The sequence below is a fragment of the Quercus robur genome, chromosome 8, assembly GCF_932294415.1.
Source record: "Quercus robur chromosome 8, dhQueRobu3.1, whole genome shotgun sequence".
Taxonomy (NCBI): Eukaryota; Viridiplantae; Streptophyta; class Magnoliopsida; order Fagales; family Fagaceae; genus Quercus; species Quercus robur.
The window spans coordinates 34,979,795-34,997,998 of record NC_065541.1 but is presented as its reverse complement, the minus strand read 5'-3'; the positions used below and the strand labels follow the sequence as shown (position 1 = coordinate 34,997,998).

The 18,204-nt window shown below is 35.7% G+C and overlaps 1 protein-coding gene across 1 annotated transcript; it reads right to left on the bottom strand.

The window, feature by feature from the left end:
- Window positions 1-10,080: 10,080 nt before the first annotated feature.
- On the bottom strand, window positions 10,081-11,714 carry LOC126695325 (mitogen-activated protein kinase kinase kinase 18-like). Its single transcript, XM_050392023.1, has one exon. It carries the CDS (start codon window positions 11,357-11,359, stop codon window positions 10,082-10,084), a length of 1,278 nt encoding a protein of 425 aa, XP_050247980.1. The 5' UTR covers window positions 11,360-11,714; the 3' UTR covers window position 10,081.
- Window positions 11,715-18,204: the final 6,490 nt, after the last annotated feature.

Below are 18,204 nucleotides of genomic sequence, written 5' to 3'. Positions count from 1 at the left end.
TACATCTTACCCGAAGCTAAGGTAGAGCCTAGTACCTCGGGTTTTAATTCTGTAAAGTTTTAATTTTGTTTCCTAATAGTGACCACTTAGTCAGACTAAGACAAGAAACTCAGCTTAAAACTTACCCGAAGTAAAAACAGGGTCTAGTATCTTGGGGTTTGTTTATGTGAAGTTTTAATTTTGTTCCCTAATCGTGACCCTAGAGTCAGACTAAAGAAAGGAACTCAGTTTAAAACTTACCCAAAGTAAAGACATGGTCAAGTATCCCAGGGTTTGTTTGTGTGAAGTTTTAATTTTTTTTTTCCTGATAATGACCCTAGAGTCAGACTAAAGCAAGGAACTCATTTTAAAACTTACTCGTAGTAAAGACATGGTCTAGTACCTTGGGATTTGTTTTCCATTGTCATTCAGGCATTTCCATCTAAGCCTTCATGGGATTTTCCACTGGTTACAAAAATAACACACAAAAGAAGAAATACAGTAGATATCTATTATATAATTGTCGAAAGCAGTATTTCTCTAAGTTAAATACATTCCAAGGCCTTGCCACAGGCTTTTTATCCAGGTCTTCTAACTAATATGCACCAATTCCCGCAATAGACGTTACCCTGTATGGCCCTTCCTAGGTCAGGCCTAGTTTTCCCATCGTAGGATCTCGAGTATTCCCCACAACTTTTCTCAATACTAAGTCCCCCAGAATAAACTCTCTGCTTTTGACACCCTTATTATATCCTCGGCTATGTTTCTACTGATAGTTTGCCAATGGTACTGAAGTATTATCACGATTTTCTTCTATCAAGTCCAGATGTTTGCAAAGTAGCTAGTCATTCATTTCAACCTGAAACACTTCAAACCGTGAGGTCAGCAATCCTATCTCCACGAGTATCATAGTTTCTGCTCCATATGTCATTGAGAAAGGTGTTTCTCCAGTTGAACATCTTGGAGTAGTTCGGTATGCCCACAACATGCTTGAGGGCTCCTCTGTCCATCATCCCTTCGAATCATCAAGTCTCCTTTTCAAACCATTCACAATAGACTTATTTTTTGCTTTAGCTTGACCATTGCCTTAAGGGTAAGATGGAGTTGAATATCTGTTAGTAATTCCTAACTCCGAGCAATACCTTTGAAACACCTTGCTATCGAATTGCAAACCATTATCTGATATGAGAACTTCGGCACACCAAACCGCGTTACAATGTTCTTCCATACAAACCTCTTAGCATCAGTATCACGAATGTTTGCCAAGGGTTCAGCCTCCACCCACTTAGTAAAATAATCTATTCCTACTAGCAGCCATCTCCTATTACCTGTGGCCCTAGGAAAAGGTCCCATAATATCCAACATACACTAAGCAAAAGGCCATAGGCTAGATATGGGATTAAGGATTCCCCCAGGCTGGGATGCTAGGAGAAAATCTCTAGCACTAATCACATTTCTTAGAGAATTCCAATGCCTACTTTTGCATGTTTGGCCACCAATAGCCTTAAGTGAGGGCTCGATATGCTAACAACCGGCCTCCTGTATGACTTCCACATATTCCTTCATGCAACTCTTCCAAGAGTACTTCAACTGCTTCAGAATGTACACACAATAGATAAGGTCCTGAATATGATCTCTTATTTAGTCTCCCATCCTCAGAGACCCAATATCGTGGAGATCTGCATCTAATCCGATCAGATTCCTTTTTATCCTCGGGCATAATGCCACTTTGAAAATAGGTCACTATGGGATCCATCCAGCTAGGGGACGGGTGTATACTTAAGACTGCAACATTGTTAGGGGGAATTAGACTAGAAAAACGTAATCGCTCAACAAATACAATCCTTGGAAGTGGATTTCCTACTGTGGAAGCTAGAGTGGCAAGTGAATCAGCATGGCTATTACATCAACATGGCTATTACTTCCCCTAGAGATATGTGATACCTTCAATTGTTTGAACTGGCAGTTCATTACTCCGACCTCCCTTAGATAGCTCATCATTTTCTGGTCATTAGCCTCAAATTCTCCTACAACTTGACTAAGCACCAACCGCGAATCACAATATAATTGTACCCTATTTGCCCCAATTTGTTTCGACATTCTAAGGCCTACAAGGAGAGCTTCATACTCAACCTCATTATTGGATGTAGGGAAACCAAGCTAGAATGACTTCTTAACTCTAATTCCCTCTGGAGAAATAAGTATAATCCTGACCCTTACTCCTCGGCAATTCAATGCTCCATCAACATACACTTGCCGTACTTCTTCCCGAGGTTCCCTTGTCTTGCCCTCACCTATCCTTAAGACTTCAGGCTGCTTGGGTGTAAATTCTGCAATGAAATTAGCCAAGATTTGCCCTTTAATAATGGTTCAGGGCTTGTATTGTATATCAAAAGCTCCTAAAGAAGCCCCCCACTTGGCGATCCTTCCCATAAAATCTGACCTTTTAAGCAATGCTTGCAAAGGATGCTCGATTAGAACAATTACAATATGAGCTTGAAAATAGTGGGGTAACCTCCTCACGGAATAGATTACTACAAGCGCAGCCCTTTCTAGGGGGAGATACCGCGTCTCAGCTTCCACAAGAGTCTTACTAACATAAAAGATTGGTTTTTGAACCCCTTGATCCACCCTCAACAGAACAACACTTACCGCGTGATAAATCACAACTAGATACATATACAATGTTTACCCGGGAATTGGCCTTGACAAAATGGAAGCCCGTGATAGGTACCATTTCAGTTCCTCAAATGCTTGCCGATATTCATTCGTCCATTGAAAGCCCTTCCACTTCTTCAACAACTAGAAAAAGGGATGACATCTATCCATAGACCTAGAGATAAACCGATTAAAGGCTGCAGTCATTCCTGTAAGTTGTTGGACCTCCTTTGGACTCTGAGGTGATCTTAAATTCTACAAAGCTACAATCTGATCCGGATTGACTTCTATACCTCGATGCGTCACCAAGTAGCCCAAAAACTTTCCCAAGCTAACCCTAAAGGCACATTTGGAGGCATTTAACTTTAAATGGTGCTTCTGTAATGTCTGAAACAATTCTGTGAGATTTGTGAGGTGATCTTCAATAGCCTTACTCTTTACTACCATATCATCTATATATGCTTCCATATTTCTCCCCAATTGCTCCCTAAACATCTTGGTCACCATTCTCTGACTGATATACCCCACATTCTTCAACCCAAACTGCATGACCTTATAGTGAAAATTACTAGTTAGGGTGATAAAAGAAGTCTTCTCCTGATCCTCAAGGGCCAATGCTATTTGATGATACCCTTGGAAAGCATCAAGAAAACTCATTCTGGGATGCCCAAAGTTTACATCAACAAGCTGGTCTATCTTCAGCACTGGAAAAGGATCTTTAGGACACGCCTTATTTAGGTGCATGAAGTCAACACACACTCTCCACTTCCCACTCTTTTTCTGTACCACCACCATGTAGGCTAACCATTCGAGGTAGTAAACCTCTTTAATTTCCCCCGCCTCTTTAAGTTTCTCCACCTCTTCTCTTACTACCTTAACATGTATATCCGAGGATCTACGTGGACTTTGTTTCTTTGATGTACAACAAGGTCAACATTAAGTCAATGGCAGATAAAATCTGGATCTACCGCAGGCACTTCGTATGGACTCCAGGCAAATATATCTATATTATTTATCAAAAACAAGATTAATTCTACTTTTTCTGACATAGGGAGTTTAGCTCCTACCTGGAAATATTTATCCTCGAGGTCTATATATACTTTCTCTAGTTGCTCACAAGTATCCTCAGGTAGAGACTATAATTGCTACAAGGGATTTACGGACCCAGACTTGGCCTGCTGCTTATGCCCCACCACAACTATCTAACATATCCTAGCCATAGATTGATCTCCACATACTTCTACGATGCCATGCTTAGTTGGAAACTTCACCTTCTAGTGCAAGGAGGAGGGTACCGCGCCTATTGAGTGGATTTAGTGACATCCAGGGATGGCTGTATATGGAGAGTATGAGTGTACTATAAAATGAACCGTTACTTTCTTCCCTTCCACTTCCATGGGCATGGTCACCTACCCAACTGGCACAACAATGCTTCCATCAAAGGACCTTAAAGGACTATCATACTTCGTTAAATCTTCAAGATTAAGCCCCAATCCTTCATACAAATCCAGGTACATTATTTCTGCCCTGCTCTCCTAATCTATCATGACTCTCTTAACATCAAAGCCCCTAATCCACAATGTCATTACCAAGGCATCCTCATGGGGCTGTACAATACCCTTCAGGTCTTCTCCCGTAAAGTCAATGTGCTCAACCTCCCAGAGTCTCCTTTTAAGTGCAGGTTCCCTGATTTCTGAGTTAGAGGCTAAACTTACAATTAACACCCTAGATGGTGCCTTAACAACATCTACCTACTTCCTAGTTGCAAGTATGACCCCTTTAAGTCCCTGAGCAAATGTTAATGCTCCCGTGTTGGACCCACATTTGTGGTCCTGTGGACATGAATCATCCTGCAACACGAATTCTCCTAAGTATCCAGCCTTCTCAAGTTGGCGTAAGTGTTCCTTCAGGGTTCGACATTCTTCATTTGTATGTCTACGATTCCTAAGATATGAACAATAAAGGCTCTGATTCTGTCTGGTTATGTCCCCACTCATCTTGTTCGGCCAACGAAAGTATGGCTTATTCTTTATCTTTTCCACAATTCGATAAATAGGCTCTTTGTACAATAAACTAACCATTTCCGTCCTTTACTTCTGGACCTGAGGGAAAAAATCCCTCCGAGGTTGAGAGCCCTAATCCAGCTTAACTTCCTTCTTCTCTGCCATGGGTAACATGGCCTTAACCTTATCTTGCAACTAATCATCCTCTAGCCTCTTATATTCTTCCATTCGCTTCATCAATTTTTTCATGTTCGTGATTGGTTTTAAGGCCAATGAAGCCCTTAAATCAGAATAAATGGGAAGGCCCACTTTAAAGGTACTTATAGCAATTCCCCCATTATCTTCCCTTCCTTCATTGCTAACGAGAGGAGTGAGGCGAGTTCGGCTACACGTGACAAACTTGGCCCCGAACGCTTTGATAGGCTCATCATAACCTCGAATAGCTCCTTTCTCTAGCCCATCGAACCATCTCATAGCTATCGGACCTAAGCTAGAACAGGAAATTTTACACATCAAGGCTTCATTCTTAGAGTATATTACCATACTTTGATTGTAATGACTAACATGCTCCACGGGGTCTGTTTTGCCATCATAAATTGTGAAAGTTGGCCTGGTAAATCTCTTCGGTAAATCTGTTTTGCAATTTCTTCCGAGAATGGAGACTGTGATATTTGGCACAGAGCCTTAGCCATGGCATCTTCACCAGAAACATCTAGAGTTGAAAAGACTTGAGAGTGAGTAATTGGTCCTTTCAACTTACTTCCCTCAAGCTCATCCCTCCTAGTCCTGTGAAGAGGCGGAGATGCTATTCTATCTCTAAGAGGTGTCTTCTCTCATTCCTCACTAGAATGGGGCGATCTTTTATCCCTTTTCCTTATTCCCATCATCCCTTCGATGCTCACCTCCTCAAGAATGACTAGGTGCTGGACTTGGTCCTCTCTGATGATACAACCCCTCATTTTTACTATAAAGCAGCTCCTTATCCTTCTTCACACTTGTTTGCAACAAAGCCACTTGTTCCCTCAATCTCTCCAACTCCACGTCCCTATTAGCATAGGACAGTCCCCTATATTGGTAGCTGATCCCTCTCACTGTGGAGGTGAACTAGGTGATCGTTGGGTCCCCCTATGAACTTCGGACCTCATGCTTCTATCCACATGGATAGATTCTTCTAAACTACTAGGCCACTCCAGATGGGTGGAACCATTTCGTGACCGGTGAGCCATTGTCTCAGACAACCTCACTCTTGAGTCTTCTGATTGGTAGAGTAATTTCCCACAAACGACGCCAATTGTTGGGACACTGAAAATAATCATTGAGGAACTCACCTCGGAAATCTTTTACAAGAACCCACTTAATAAAAATAAAGAAAAGAAAACGGCAAAATACACTCTACAATGGGAAACACAAGTAGTGGATTTCATTGACCATTATAATACTGCAAATACTATTACAATCTAAGCTTTACTAGCCGTGGGATGTTTTAACTTACATTCCCGTGGTGTTATACATGTTATCACTCTTTTCTCTCATTCTAAGATGGGTTTCTTCTCCCTCCTTTTTTTTCTAGATCCCCCATCTTTTGGCTTCTCCCTCTCCTTTTATAGTTTCATCCTCGTTCTTACCCTTATAGCTATCCCACTTCTACCCAGGGTAGTAGGGATTTTTTTTTTTTCTTTTTTTAACTTTATCAGTCTCCTCACCTTCTTATCTTGTAACTCTGACGGCCTGAGGGTGATGTGTATTGTTCAGGTTGTCTTTTGTGCCATTAATGCGGTAGAGGTTAGGTAAGAACCCCCTCATTGATGCGGAGGCAAAGACTTCTTGTGCCTTCCAAGAGTTTCCAATGGTCACTAGTATCTTCCAGAAGTCATATGCTGACAATCCGCGCTCCATGTCTTAGGCAAGCTACTAATTTACCTTTTCTGCAAGAATGGACTACCTGTGGTACTTAACCTCGTCCTCCATGCCTAGGATGAATCAACTTTAAGCCCATCACACGAAGGCCTGGCCCAATTACTTTGCTGCGGTCCAGCAACTCTTGGGCTTTCGGTCCGTGGAGGGACTGTTCTTCTTCCCACAACATAGATTGCAACCTTTGAATTGTATGTCAATTTAGGAGTTTTTAACAATTTTATAGTATGCTTGCTTGGAATCACCTATGAAAAAAATCAAAATTAAAAAAAAAAAAAAAAAAAAAAAAAAAAAAAAAAATATCATTACATATAACAAAGGGAATGAACATATACCAATAGCTAAAATTGAAAATATAAATCAAGAAAGAAAATTAAAATAGAATTGTATATTATACAACCTTTAAATTTAATCTAATTTAAGAGTTTCCTATGAAAAAAACTAAAATTAAAATAAATAATAGTTAAAACTATATAAAAGAAAGCAAATAAAACCTGTATTTCAACACTAACCTTTGTTGAAAATCACAAATTGCATAAATCACTAAGCAAATGAAAATCACTAACCTTTGTTGTTTATTGTTGGACTGAGATTGTGATATGGTGATAAATCAAACCTATTCATCTTAATACACATAAATTTCCATACCGTCCCATCATAATATCACAAATTGCATTAAAAAACTAGAACTAAAATAAATAATAAATCTAAAACTATATAAAATAAATTCGATAATGAAAAAAAAAACATTATTTCCAAATTACTAAGAATTAGCTTTCAATTTCTCATCAAAAAAGAAAAAGAAAAAAAAAATCACTAACCTTTGTTGTTTATTGTTGGAATGAGATTGTGATATGGTGATAAATTGAACCTATTCATCTTAATACACAAAAAGTTCATTACATTTCCATCTTAATATCACAAATTGCTTTTAAAAAACTAAAATTAAAATAAATAATAGATTTAAAACTATATAAAAGAAAGCAACAGAAACATGTTTTTCATAGATCCTTTGAGAGATCTGATTCCATAATGAAAAACAACATTATTTCCAAATTACTAAGAATTAGATTTTTATTTCTCTTTCAAAAAAAAAAAAAAAAAATGAGAATCACTAACCTTTGTTGTTTATTGTTGGATTGAGATTGTGCTATGGTGATAGATCAAACCTATTTATCTTAATACACACAAATTTCCTTACCTTTCCATCTTAATATCAAAAATTTGGTGATGACATAACACCTTTGGTGATGACATAACATTTGTTATCATAGATTCATCTTCTCCTTTTTATTTTTTTTATCAATAAGTATTAGTAGTTACATCATGCGTAATATTTGTGGAGTCTCATTTGATATAATTATAGAGTTTAAATCCTATTGTAATTATAATTTCTAATCAATGTTAACATTAAAAAGGAAAAAAATAATAATAAAGAAAGGAAAATTTGATTACTGTAATCTATAAGGAAATATGATAGAATTTTTTTTTTTTTTTTAATGGAGTTATTATACGGTTTGTTAGCATTCTCTAACTAAAGTAAAAACCCTAGCTTTCATATATCTAAAACCTAGTTCCAAACCAAACCTCTTGCTCTTCTTACTTTGCTCACCGTGTTGAAAGTAAAAACTCTGAGAAATCATTGGGGTAAGCGTGAGCTTGAGAAGCCAAGGATTAGAGGATTTTTATATATTCATGTGAGTTTCTCTTCTCCAAAAAAATAGATAATATATCAACTCAAAAGATGTTTAACTAATGTAGAACTTTAAATTATAATTAGATAAAGAGAATGTATGTAAATAAAGAATTTGGAAGTGAAGAGAAACCTAAAGCTAGAAAAAGAAGTGTATTAATTGATAAGAAGAATTTTTATTTTAAAAAAAAAAATGAAAAAAAAAAAAAAAGAGAGAGAGAGAGCGATAAGAATAAGAAGAATTACGTGTAGCAGTTTTTTATCAATTAAGATTTTTTATCAACTTATAAGAAGAATTTTTATCAAAAAAAGATAAGAAGAAGAAGAATTTCGTTTTTTATCAATCAAGATTTTTTTTTATCAACTTCTAAATTATATAATAAAGATGAAGAATTTGGATTGTAATCAAATTATGATTGTTATCAACTTAAAAATTATAGGAGATGGAGATAAGAACAAAAAAAATTATATCTATTTTTTTTTAAATCTAAAAAATTTTCTACAATTTGGCGAAGCCACAGTTTCTAAGCCCAACGTCTATTATATGTATATGATATATATATATATATATATATATAGATTGGTAGAAATTTTAGGGTGTATCTTGTTAGGATCTATGATTAACTTTGTATTACTGCAATATAAAAATATAAAAATTAAATAAAAAAAATTTAGTGCAGATGCTAATAAAGAACCCAAATACAATTCTAAGAACTGTATAAATTATAGAAACTTATGTAAATATGAGTATATGACCTTGACAAATTAACTTGTGGAAGATTCTGGTCATTTCTTTTAAACCCCCTCTCCTCTGACCAAAAAAGAACCTTCCGAGTTCCAACAATTCCACTTGGGTAGAACTTTAACTACCTTATGTGTCATGAGGTGTTAATTAGATCAATTTTCTTCTATAGTTTTGTAAGGGATTTCGTATAAAAAAAAAGTTTTGTAAGGGATTATTTTGTCAACATAAATAATAAATTTGATTTAAATGATGGGAAGGTAGTCCGATTTTTCAATTAGGTACAGACGTGTTTACACTTGGCTAAATATTGTGATTTGGAAGCTTTGTAACTGGATTCATTGTCCACTTCTGTAACCTTTGAATCACCATTTTAGCTTACTTATAACATTAGAGTTAAAGCCAGGAATCTCATCAAACAGAAAGTGACCCTACATACAAAGTAGTTTGCCACAAAATTGCCTTGGCAATTCATATGCATACAAGAACCCGAAACACACGGGTTGATTAAATCCTGGTGTTGTAGGAAATTACATTTTGTAGGTGGCTTTACCCACTTGCGTCAAGAAACTTGATCCCATTTTACCTAACAAAAAGGGAGACAGAAGAGATGGTTGGCGACTCAATAATTGAATGGCCAGATTAGTACCCCTTTTGTGAGTCATGAAAATTCTAAACCACATTAACATAATTACATACCTACCAAGGTAAAGTTAAGGGTGGGTGTGGGATTTTATATTGAAACTGAAAGTGCCTGCATGCCACTGCCACTGCTTATGGGTCAGTGGAACTAACCCAACCTTTTTTGGTACACTGCTGAAATTTGAGAATTTATTTACATTAATAAGTCTCTGAACCCAAAGTGCATTTGTGGGGTTTGCTAAGGCAATTAAGAAAAACCTAACATAAGCTGGATATGGTGTGAACATTGAGTAAGTCAAACATAGGTGGATTGACTTCTCCAAAACCAAACCTTCCTCATGTGTTTGCTTCTTGTTAGCGTTTGCACTTGAACTGGCTGTCCCAATATGTAAAATTGTGCTTCTTTATCTGGGTGTATGAGAGAGAAAGAGAGACAGAGAGAGAGTAAATTTATGAAATTAAAAGACTTGAAATTGAATTAAGTAACAGCTTGTCTCTGTCCCTCTCAAAATGGAGATTGCTCAAAGCTGCAAAATTACTGCTACAATTATACAAACCCAATAAATTCCTACCACTACTATTTACATTGTTATCTAAAAAATTAAACCCCTCGACACCAACTGTGCTCTCCAGCTCTTCCAGACCATTACTAATGGAAGCTGTTTCTGACCCATAAATTACATCAGCTTCACCTTCCACATCATCCATAGTAATATTGCTTTCTTCACAATTATTCCCTCTTATTGTGGTCCAATGATCATCCCATGTCCAACTGGGTACCCCTGAAAACAACGACAACCGTCTGATCCTATCATCACCCAGGAGATTTCCCTCACGCGTTGTGCCAATCAGATTGCTAACACTTTCTGACTCATCCAGTGAGTTCCAAAAGCCTTGATCAAGAATACATGTCGGAGAACTTGAATTGGGTTCTTGAATTGGCTTTGCACTAGAATCTAATTCCTCAAGAAATGGATGATTTAGAAGTTGACTTGCTGTCCACCGCTCCTTTGGGCTCCTCCTTAGGCACTTATCCAAGAAATCCTTTGCTTGCTCGGATAGAAATCTTGGAAACTCAGGCAATTCACCGGAATATCCAATTTGGTACAAGACCGATACCGGGTCAGCCACATTAGGCCACGGTGCACCACCAGTAGCCATTTCAATAATTGTGCACCCAAGTGCCCAAATGTCACAAGCGATCCCCTGCTCCTCTCCACGCACCACCTCCGGTGACATAAACATTGGGGTGCCAGCAATTGGAATCTCCTCCACCTTATCAACCCACTTAGCACACCCAAAATCAGCGATTTTTGCACCATCTTCACTAATCAAAATGTTCCTACCTTTAATGTCACAATGTACCAAGCCCTGTGAATGCAAGTACTCTAGCCCTTGTGCAATCTGTCGCGTGTAATATCCAATCACTGATTCTTTAAGGCAGCCTCCATGGTTGCGAATTGCATCAGTAAGCGTGCCTCCAGAAATATACTCCATAATAATGTTGTACATGACCATGTTGCTCTCCATAGTAATGTCACACCCCTTGTAGCTGACAATACGAGGACTACTTAAAGAAGATAGAATTTTTTGCTCTCTTTGCAAGAATTTGGATTTGGATAGCTCGGATGACTTCACGGCAAAAATGTCACCGGAGTTGTGAGAGGTGGCTAGGGAAACGGTGGCTGATGAGCCATGGCCTATGGTCTGTCCCCTAGTCCAGTCCATTTTGTAAGCTGAAATGAAAAAGGCTTTGCTGGGTCTATTTAGTTTGTTATTTGCCTTTATATAGGGACTCTTTAATTTAAATAAGGTGGATAATTTAAAGAGGTTAGTTTTATTGGTTGGTAAATGGTTGGGCTCTCTCTAATAGGGTTGACAATTCCTTTAACGCGAGTCTACAACGTGTCAAAATTTGGGTGGGGTTGACGGCTTCGGGCTACCAAGCTAGTCGGTTATTGCGTGGCAAAATGAGACTTGGGCACGTGTCATGAATAAGGGTTAGAGTGTGGAAATGGAAAACATATATTTGGAGATTGGTTTGGTAGTGAGCGATGGGAGAGGTTGGATTGGGTAGCTTGGATGGATTATCCAAATTCGATTCTATGTTTTGTTTGAGATTGAGAATGAGAGCAGAGTTAAATATATAAAGGTGTTGCAATTTAAACTAAAGGGAGAGTGTGTAGGGTGGGTTGAACCACCAGAATGGTTGAAATTTTAGAATCTTAATTTGTCTTCACCTTCTTCTTCTTCTTTTTTCTTTTTTTTTTTTTTTTTTGGAGAAATGTCTTCACCTTTTTAATATATATATATATATATATATATTTTTTTTTTTTTTTTTTTTTCCTAAAGAGTTGAATATGAGCATATGGCATTGTGGTCATATATATTGGTGTCAAAATTGAAGTCTTTCAATCGAGGAAAAGTATAGTCAACAAATGAGAATATGGTTATATATGTATTTTTTTCTCTTTATTTATTTTAGGTTATTTTATTGAAGAAGAAGATCAAAAGAAAAATAAAAAATCAAACACCATCTCCCAGAGCTGACTTCTGAAGATGGCATGGAACAAGGGAGATAAGATTTTCTAAAGAAATTAGAGTCAAAAGCGCAAAAAGATATAGCATGAGTTAGAGAATTTGATTCTTTAAAACATGATTTGCACTTTAAAAAAAGGGAATTCAAAACAGAAAAAAATTGGTACTTTATTAAAAGTCAAAAACCATCCGGTGATTAGAGTTTTGATATAGAATAGGTTTTGATTCTGATCGACTTTGAACAATCAAGAACTACTGCATTTCATCACACATAGGTCATCGTGATTAGTCCTTACCCTTTTATTTAGCAAAAATACAATTCAAAAAAAGTAGGAGCTTGGTTATTTTAAATTAGTAGGAAATTTTTTGTTCTAGATTTAAAACAATATCTTTCTTTACCTAATTTATTTAGATTTCCACACCATCTTTTGCTATAATCACAATGTCTAAGGTATAATTGTTGTTGAACTTTGCTTTTTGAAAAACATTTAATAATGCTCAAAATTCTTCAGTCGGTAAGTATACGAAAAACGTGCGTTTTTGCTAAGTATGAACAAAATGGTAATTAATATATTAATTAAAGACTTAAATGGTTGGGTCAAATTACAGTTCATAAAATTAGGTAATTTTTATTTTTCTTCTAGACAACATGGCAGAATTGTCAAGGCTATCGGTTAGAAGATACACCTTAATATGGCCAAGATTATTTTGTATCCCCTAAGTAAAGTAATCATGATTCATGATATACATCTAGGAACTTGGTACTCAATGCTATAATGGGCACCCAATTACTTGTCTAGATTGTATTCAAAGAAAAAGATGACGAACCCCCTGACATCACCTAGTAAAAATGATTCTATATATCATACTAATAATTAAATCAACCCCCACTTCTTGAAAATTATAGTCATAGCTGAAAAAGTACCATCTAAAACAATCTAAAGATAACTAACTTTGGTTTGAGTTTGACATCAATATTATATTGAAACACTTGGAAGTCACACCACACATCACTATTTTTTTTTCTCTCTCTCTCTCTCTATTTTTAAATTGCGTGCTAAGGTTTGTTGCTTCAATACAATAGTCCCATGCTTTGGCTCTTACATTACAAAAGGGATCCTCCAATTTGGACCGTGCAAGAAAAGAGCACCAAAATTGTACACCATGCCCTATATAATTGAAGACAATTAATGTTTCTCAAAAAAATAAATAAATATATAAAATTGAAGACAAATTTAATGGATTGGTGTTGAAGAGAGGAATCAAATTGAAGAAAGTGGTATAGACGTTGTAACTAATTTCTAAAGTAAAAGAGATGATCACACAAATCAAACTGGTAGTTGCTTATAAAACAAAACCCAACAACGACCTCTTTATAGTAGAATAATTCTACTACGAACTGTTTCACACACTAAAAAACTGGTTCAACTTATTATATGATCTGTCAAAAAATTTAGTTCAGTTGGTTGGACCAATGTAACGCTTCTAAATATAATGCGTGGCTTGTAAGATTGATAATGATGAGGAAGAGGCTTTGCTGACACGCAACTCACGTGTAATTGTTTATATATAAATTATATTCTTACTTAATCCTTTACGTATTTATGAGAAGAAAGTGAACCACCCTTGAGGTAACACGTACGTGTGTTTTGAAGCCCAAAAGGGCACGTTTAATATGTGTATGGGTGCATGTGTCGTTTGTGTGATTGATGAGTTGTGTGAAATGTGAATATGAGAGTGGCAACGTTTACTTTCCATGCGTTTAATGCAAGTGAATTTAAATTGATAAATTATAGGTGGTCCTTAGGACCATTCATGATTGGTGGCTTACTTCATTTATGTCTCGCCTTGCAATTGTTGCATCTTATCTTGCTAATAAAATGGTGCAGCTACGTGTACTGCCCAATATCACACTTTCAAGTTTCAATTACTATTATAAAAATTATAGTTGTACATCCAAAATTATGACCACTTCGATTACGATTATGCATAACTCTCTGAATTATTGAAACGCACAATTGTCCTTAGTTCTAAAATTACTTTACATATTCTGTCGTAAGTTTTGTAATTAACTTTAACAAAATTTTGGTAGTAAAAGACTAATTTACCCCAGCCATCTATTTGGAGAGGAGTAATGTTATGACCCAGGTGTTGGATAAATTATTTGAATTAGTTTAGTGATAGAATAAATCTTCTTGGATAGATTAATATTTGTATTTGTTTGTATTTAATTTAATTCCTATGTTTTAGAATAGGATTAATTTCTATGTTTTAAGATTTGTTAATGAGGTTATCTCATCCTTGGCTATTTATTTACCTTGAATGCATTAATGAGAATTAAGCAGAAAAATAACAAAAAAATGTATATTTCCTCTTTCAAGTTCAGGAGATTGGTCATCTCGAATTGACTATACTATCTTTCAATTATATCAGCTCACAATCCTTGGCTATTTATTTACCTTGAATGCATTAATGAGAATTAAGCAGAAAAATAACAAAAAAAATGTATATTTCCTCTTTCAAGTTCAGGAGATTGGTCATCTCGAATTGACTATACTATCTTTCAATTATATCAGCTCACAACATTTGGTATCAAAGCATTTCGATCTATTTGAAATGTCACCGCATCTCAACAAGCAACCAAACTCACCCTTCTCAACATAGAAACCCACATCCAGCCAACACGTTTCAAACCCACCGTACATCAACCTATAGCCATCCACTAGATACCATAACCCCCCCCCCCCCCCTAAAAATAAAAAAAATAAAATTAAAAAAATCGTCGTGCTCACCATAATCCAAAACTCAACTCATAGAGTACCCATCAAGCCATTCATTCAAGTTTCCACGTGTAGCATCAAAAAAATAAATAAATAAAACCTCTTCAAGCCATCATGTCTGCAACTCAAAGGAAATTTATGGAGATACCAAAATTCAAAGGTGGAGACCCTTTTTCATGGCTTTTAAGGTCTACAAATTCTTCACTTTTAACAACACACCATAACATGATATGGTTTCTGTAGGGTCACGATTTGAGGCCCAAGCCCAAAAGTTTATGAGTCTTGGTCCAATGAGCCAAATACAATGAATTTGTAGAGAATGGGTTAAAAAACTAGATCCTAGTGAATTGAACAACGGCTAGTATTGGACTAGAATGACAGTCAAGCACAAATAATAGACATTGATATCGATGGATTTTAAGTCCAAGGAGGACACAATTATTATATATTGATCGCAGTAGGATACTAAGAAAGTTTAGATTGCTATAGTGTTCTCTTTCTATTTTTCAATCCCCTCTCCATGGAGAGTTTTCTACCTTATATATCTTCTTTTGTGTCATCTTCACTCTCCACTTGTTGATCATCTGAACCCCCACTTGAGTACTTGTCCCATCAGCCACCTTCTCTAGCTCTCTGTGAGTTGCGGTAGTCAAGGTAGTACTGTTCAGAGGTCTTCTCCACATAAACGCAGCCAGTAAAGTAGTTGTTGGGCATTTAATGCGGTGGTGTCAGCCTTCTCTTAGATATTTTTAAGTTCTCTTCCTTCTCTCATGCCCATGAAGCACATCTCTATCACTGAACCCTCTCGATGGGTCACTTTAGTTGCTGGGTCATATATTTCGAACCATATTCACCAAGTCCAAGGAATATGTACTCCTCAGACAACCATTCATTTGCTCTCCACTTATAGGACTTGGTCTGAGAATGTCTCATAATTAATAGCTTCTCCTCGGACCGGTTTATCCCCTCGAATAAAGCCCAAGGCCCAATATGCGATCTTGGGCCCCTTACCCCTACAGTTTCCATTGCCTCTTATTACATGGAAGGAGGCACATGATTGGTTTCAAACCTTAGAGGCAACGAGATTATGCACAGATTGGGTGGAGTTCATATGCACCCTTCAAGATCGATTTCGAATACCAATCAATGAAGTATCAATGGAGGCTCCTATAGAAAAATCATTTGAAAATCTTGTCCAACCCATTCAAGAATCAAATATTCAAGAACCAACAATTCAAGAAGGTAATACGTTGGAGGGAGCACTTGCCAAAAAAATCGCGTTTGAAGATAAAAGGATTAGTGAAGTGGAAAAGATAAATCAAAGAGATCTTCTCGTGATTTCGAATAAGCCTAGTCTAATTTTACACATTGAATTTGTCATTCCCGATGAGTTCAAGGATGTGAAAATCAAGGTTTTTCTGTTCACACAAATGATTAGAGAATTGGTGCAAATATCTATGGTTCGAATTCATATCCTTCAACTCTTTAAGATTCGAGATCGAGTTTTCTCCAATTGGGAAGAAGGATATGGTGTGGGCAAGCATCTATTTTCATGTTTTGGAATCTTGAGGACAAGATTCATTTTGAAGGGGGAGGGAATGTTATGACCCAAGTTTTGGATAAATTATTTGAATTAGTTTAGTGATAGAATAAATATTTCTAGATAGATTAATATTTGTATTTGTTTGTATTTAATTTAATTCCTATGTTTTAGGATAGGATTAGTTCCTATATTTTAAAATTTGTTGATGAGGTTATCTCATCCTTGGCTATTTATTTACCTTGAATGCATTAATGAGAATTAAGCAGAAAAATAACCAAAAAATGTCTATTTTCTCTCTCAAGTTCAGGAGATTGGTCATCTCGAATTGACTACACTGTCTTTCAATTATCTCAATTCACAACAAGTAAATTAATCTTTCATTATTAAATTTCATTGTACTTAAGTTAACTTAACACCAAAATATAGATAAGGGGGATAGTGAAACAAAGCTATAACTTTAGGGGCATGTTTGGTAGACTGTAATAGACATTGTAATGGAACAGCTATTCCTATGGTTTAACTATTCAATAGTTTGGTTATGTTTTTATTACAAGGAATAATTATTCCTTATGAATGGCTATTCTTTAAAATAAGGAATAATTATTCCTTATGAATGGCTATTCTTTAAAATAAGGAATAATTATTCCTCTCTAAAAGGTTGTAATAGTTATTCCTTAGTAAATGTAATAATTTCTAACATTAATATATTTCCAAATAAATAAACTTTCTATATCCACCTAACAATTATGGAAATAAAAAATCATTAAAAAATAACTCATCTCTTTAAAATTTAAAATATATTATTTTCTAAAAAATATAATTGTATGAATGAGATATTTCCTAAAATAGATTAGATGTTTTATTCTAATGTTACAACTTACAACCAAACTAATGAATAAGTTTAGTTATTCCATTACAACACATTTTATTCTCGGTAATAAAGATTATCATTCCTGTTGTAATCCACATTCAGTGTACCAAATGTACCCTAGAGTGTCAAACATGTGCTTCGATCATTTAGGGAGTGAAATATAAGAAGGTGACAATTTAGGGTAAAAAAGTGTAATTTGCCTTTATTATTATTGATGAATTCTACAAATAATTCCAATTTTTTGGTTTGTCAGACAAATTTGAACACTATTTACTCCATTGAATTTTTGGGTCTTATATTGTAATTATGATGGTAAGATAATGATCAACTAAATTGCACTCGCGTAATGTATGAATGTGTTAATTTTAGACCTTCTATAACTTGTGAAATAATTAAAGTTACTAGCGGATACCATTACTTCAAAAAATCATTATTCCTATTAATCATGGATAAGGAAACTTTCTAAACAAAGCCTAATAATCATGGATAAGGAAACTTTCTAAACAAAACCTTAAAGTGTCGGCCTCCCATCATTTGTAATAATTGATTTTAACGTAGTCACGTTATTTTTGTGATGGAAGCAAGAGCATGACTTTTGCATACAAATATATATTATTCTTTATAAAACCAAATAAGCCGAAGCCACATCCCAGCCCATTATACTTGTATTTGGATTAATTAACTGTTACAAAAATAAATAAATTAACAAATGTTAATGAGCATAATTTAATCCAATCTCCCATAAAAAAATATTAAAAAAAATTAATCCAATCCAAATGCTACTTATGTCCTCTTGCTTTTCCATCTATTGGCTACTCATGGAAAGTGGAAACATACTCAA

Coding starts and splice junctions, on each gene's coding strand:
- LOC126695325 (XM_050392023.1), bottom strand. CDS start 11,359: ATGGACTGGACTAGGGGACAGACCATAGGCCATGGCTCATCAGCCACC.